At 39.5% G+C, this 5,302-nt stretch overlaps 1 protein-coding gene across 1 annotated transcript; it reads right to left on the bottom strand.

Annotated features, from left to right (window-relative positions):
- Positions 1 to 3,551: 3,551 nt before the first annotated feature.
- LOC148544040 (uncharacterized) lies at positions 3,552 to 5,302 on the bottom strand. The gene is given in 2 exon segments (XM_088498839.1): positions 3,552 to 3,835; positions 4,678 to 5,302. Coding segments are annotated over 2 exon segments (909 nt in total).

Raw genomic sequence — 5,302 nt, 5'->3', positions numbered from 1 at the left:
GAACAAAGGCGTGTTCACCAAAAACGTGTGCGATTTCGGCAGCCTGACCCTGTCTCCTTCAAACGAGCATAACCTGAGCTACAGAGATCCAATTGACATGCTTCCAGTTGCGTTGGAAAGCTAACATTCAGAGATTTCCAACCATATATAATAGTCTATAGTGGAGTATGAAATGGAAGCTCAAATCAGAGTCATCTTTAGACCCCAAAAATAAGAACATGAAGTTGAAATTCAAGGAGGCATGAATAAGCCCATAGAAGGTCGAGCACGTTGCCAAGGCAAGGAGGAGAAGGCGTGTTCATTAACAATGCCAAGGGGCCAAGAATTTGGTCCAAGGAAGGGCACTAGCACGTTGCTAACTTGGAATGAACTGGCGTGTTTGATAAAAATGCCACAACCAAGGCAACTTGACCTTGCCTTCTTCAAACAAGAATAACTTGAGCTACAAAACTCCAAATGAGGTGATTCTAGTGGCATTGGAAAGTAGACATTCTGAGCTTTCCAATGATGTATGATAGTCTATATTGAAGCAGAGGATTGAAGCTCAAATTTTAGGCAACATTAAGCATGAAAAGTGAAACCAAGAAGAAGAAGAGTCAAGTGTTTGGCAATAACTTGGGCCAGCAACGCCCAAGCCACCAGCCCAGGACAATCACAAGCACGTTGCCAACATGCTATAACACTGGCGTGTTTGCCAGTAATGCCCCTCAATGGGCCAGAGTTGAGGAAAATGAGCTCTGCTCTCTCTGTTCTCTGCTAAGGCCAGCAAACGTTATTCTAATGAGTTGATAGCCAATTCAGCAAGGATGAAGCCCAAATTGCTAACCCAATTAAGGATCTCTCAAAGGGGTTTTAGGATCAGTATAAATAGAGAGGAATTTTTTACTGAGGGGGGACTTTTTGACACTAAGACATTTTTCTATTACACTAGCATTTTTACATTTTACTTTTTCTCACCGGTCTTCTATTTTGTTTTTCTTGCAACTTTGAATTTCAGTTTTAAGAACTTATTCTTCATTCTTCTTCATTCTTCATCCTTCTCTACTCAATTTTTATGTCTACTTTTGCACTTGTTGTTGAATTTAGAGCTATGATTCACTAAACCCCATTTTCATTAGGGGGAGGAGCTCTGTTTATTTGAATGGGTTGATAACTCTTCTTTTCCTTCTCAATTCAAGTGGTTCATCCAAGAGGAAACTCTTGTTCTTCAAAGATTCAATCACCATCGAGAGGGAGGTTGAATCTATATGAGTTGTGTGGTGAACTTGAGAAAGGAGCCATATAATTCAGTTTAGAGTTCATCCTTTCATAATTTCCTTGATTAATACACTTTGGGTTGGTATGTGAGATGTAACCACACTTGGTTGAGATCCCGGGAATTGTGTGGCTTGAAGGATTAGTTAATGAGCTTCATCTCTTCTCATGAACAATTAGATCATGAGAGTGGCAATTGGTTGTGTTGAGAGAAATTGAGTTACCAAGAGATTTGAACTCAATTACCTACAATCTGCCATGGATCTATACCCATGATTGAAAAGGAATTGATCAGCATCAATTCATGAGAATTTTCATCTCTGATCCCTAATGATCTCTCCCATCATTAATTCTCATTTCTTTTGTTCTTTAGTTATTTTGAATACCCATTACCCAATTCCCTTTTTCATTCAAGCAATTTAACATTCCTGCTATTTAGATTCAGTTTTATTTACTTACAATTTACTTCTCTGCTCTATACAATTCAGCACTCTACTTTCTTGCAATTTACTGTTTATGTCATTTAAGTTTCTTGCAATCTAAGTTTCCGTTATTTACTTTCAGTCATTTAATTTGCCTTCATTACTTCAGTTCTTTAAATTTCTTGTCATTTAATTCCTTGTAATTTCTTTCAAATGTTCAAATCTCATGAAATTTAAAACAATGTTTGCTCAACTAAACTACCAATTAACTAAAGTTGCTTAATCCACCAATCTCCGTGGGATCGACCTCACTCCGGTGAGTTTTACTACTTGATACGATCCGGTATACTTGCCGGTAGTAAATACGTGAAAAAAAAAATTTTTTTACGTATCAGTCTGGATAGTTCTCTCTGATTGACTATCTGTCTAAGGGTGATACGCAGTACTCAAACTTAACTAAGTCCCAAATGTACGCTGAAAGGCTCCCCAGAACCTTGAGGTGAAACGAGGATCTCTGTCAGATATAACGGTAGATAGCACGCCGTGCAATCTGACAATCTCTTTGATGTACATTCGAGTCAATTCCTCCATTGTGCAGCTTATTCGAATGGGAAGAAAGTGAGCTGATTTTGTCATTCGATCCACAACCACCCAAATAGCGTAATAACCAGTCCGAGTCCTAGGCAAACCTGTCACAAAATCCATTGCAATACTCTCCCATTTCTATTGTGGAATCTCTAAAGGCTGAGGGGTTCCTGATGGTCTCTGATGCTCAATCTTAACCTTCTGACACATTAAACATTTAGATACATGCAATGCCACATCATTCATCATTCCTGGCCACCAGAACATCACTTTCAAATCTTGGTACATTTTGGTGCTTCCTGGATGAATTGAGAACCCGCTCTTATGAGCTTCCTTCAAGATACTTTGTCATAGGTCTCCGACAGCTGACACAATAATCCGGTTTTTGAACCTCCACAAACCATCCTGACATTCTGACACTCTCCACTATTTTTCCTGTTTAATTGCTAGCAATACCTTACGTAACGCTTCACCCTCTTGATGAGCCTTCAGAAGTTCTGATTTAAAATCACTTGAAATCTGCAACTGACTCAAACATAGAATTCTGGATTCTTTCCTAACTCCCAGTTTCAAACCTTGAAATGCCTTTAATAACTCTTCTTCTCATAACATCATCCAAGCTGCATATAAAGTCTTCCGACTCAAGGCGTCCGCCACAATGTTCACTTTTCTTGGATGGTAATTCAATTCAAAATTATAATCCTTCAGAAGCTCCATTCATCTCCTCTGACGCATATTCAACTCTTTCTGCTCAAAGAGATACTTCAAACTCTTATGGTCTAAGAAGACATAAAACTTAATGCCAATGAGATAATGCCTCCAGATTTTCTGAGCAAACACAACAACAGCAAGTTCTAAATTGTGAGTCGGGTAGTTCATCTCATGCAGCCTTAATTGCTATGAGGCGTATGCTACAACATTTCAATGCTGCATTAGAACGCACCCCAAACCCTTTAATGATGGATCACAGTACACTTCAAATGATTCACTTGGCTCAGGCAATACCAATACGAGTGCAGAAGTCAACTTTTGCTTCAATGCTTGAAAACTCTCTTCACACTCTGAAGTCCAGACAAAAGGCATATCCTTTCTAGCCAGCTTAGTTAAAGGTAAGGCGAGCTGTGAAAATCCCTTAATGAATCTCCGATAATACCCTGCCAAACCTAGGAAACTCCTGATCTCTATCATTGAAGTTGGTCGCTTCCAATTCATTACTGCTTCCACCTTAGCAGGATCCATAGCTATTCCCTGCTTACTCACCACATGACCAAGAAACTTTATCTCATTCTTTCAAAACTCGCATTTAGATAACTTAGTGTATAACTTCCTATCTCTCAAAATTTGTAGCACAGTTCGTAAGTGATCAGCATGCTCCTCCTCAGTCTTAGAGTAAACAAGAATATCATCAATGAAGACAATAACAAACTTTTCCAGGTATGGCCGGAAGATCCTATTAATATAATCCATGAATACTGCTGAAGCATTGGTTAACCCAAAAGACATCACTGTATACTCATAATGACCATAACGTGTTCTGAAAGCAGTTTTTGGAATATCTTCATCTCTAACCTTATCTGATGATACCCGAATTGCAAATCAATCTTAAAAAACACACCGGCACCTTGTAACGGATCCAATAGGTCATCGATTCTAGGTAGAAGATATTTATTCTTCATAGTAACCTTATTCAGTTGCCGATAATCAACACACAAGTGCATACTTCCGTCCTTCTTCTTTACCAGTAACACTGGCGCTCCCCACGGAGAAACACTTGGTCGAATAAAGTGCTTACCCAACAGATCTTCCAGCTGAGCTTTCAGTTCGGCCATTTCTAAAGGTGACATCCTATAAGGAGTAATCGAAATTGGACCGGCTCCAGGTACCAACTCAATTGCAAATTCAACCTCCCAATTAGGTGGAAATTCATTAATATCATCTGGAAACACATCTGGAAATTCACATACAACCGGAATATTCTCTAAACTCTGATCATCACCTGATACTCCCGTAGTTAATAACATAATACCCTGACATTCAGTTCCAGAACAGTTTACTATCATAAAGTTCAAATAGTAACTATTCACCACAACCGGTGCTTCTGACCCTTCCGACATAAATTGTACTGACTTCTTAGAACAATCAAGAAAAACATGATTCTTGGATAACCAATCCAATCCCAAAATGAGATCAAGACTAATCATCGGCAAACAAATCAAATCATGCATAAATTCACGTTGTTGTACTCGAAATGGAACTTGTGGACATCCTAACCTAGTCACTATAGCTTCATGAGTAGCATTATGCACTTTCAAATCATAACCTAAAACCACCATCCTCAATCCTAACTCATTAGCCTTTTCAAATGCAATAAATGAATGAGTTGCTCCTGAATCAAATAAAGCATTTAAGATTTTACCAGCCATTTCACAGTTACCTCTAATCAGTGTCTCAGATCCCTCAACACCTACTGCAGAAGGGGTATACACTCTCCCCGGCTGCTGTACCCTACCAGTCTCATATTTCTTCTTCTCCGGACAATTATTGGCCAAGTGCCCGGGCTGTCCACAAAAATAGCATACCCCAAGTCCTAATCTGCACGAAACTCCAGGATGATACTTTCCGCACCTTTGACAGTTCAAATCTTGCTATGGTTGCTTTCCAAACCTTCTTCCCTAATTAACATTAGTATTCGGCCTTCTGTAATTACCCTTGCCTTGACTCTGCTGCAGAACAAAGCCTCCACGCTTGAAATTCCTACCTCTCGGAGCAAAGTTCCTCCCTGAAGGCCTCTGAAAAGGCACCCTCAAACTTTCTTTCTCTACTGTCGCCTTTCTCACACATTCCTCTACCACCCTACTCTTATTCACCAACTCAGAAAATACTCTGATCTCTATTGGTGCAACAAAGCCCAGAATATCACTCCGAAGACCTCCCTCATATTTAATACATTTCCACTCCGTAAAGTCCTCATGCGCACCTTGACAGATACGAGAAAAGCGACATAACTCTTCAAATTTGCTAGTATACTCAGTAACAGGCAT

This window comes from Arachis ipaensis, chromosome B9 (assembly GCF_059453495.1).
Source record: "Arachis ipaensis isolate K30076 ecotype BB chromosome B9, ASM5945349v1, whole genome shotgun sequence".
NCBI classification, from domain to species: Eukaryota; Viridiplantae; Streptophyta; class Magnoliopsida; order Fabales; family Fabaceae; genus Arachis; species Arachis ipaensis.
The sequence above is the reverse complement of the archived record's forward strand: the minus strand, read 5'-3'. Positions and strand labels throughout refer to the sequence as shown.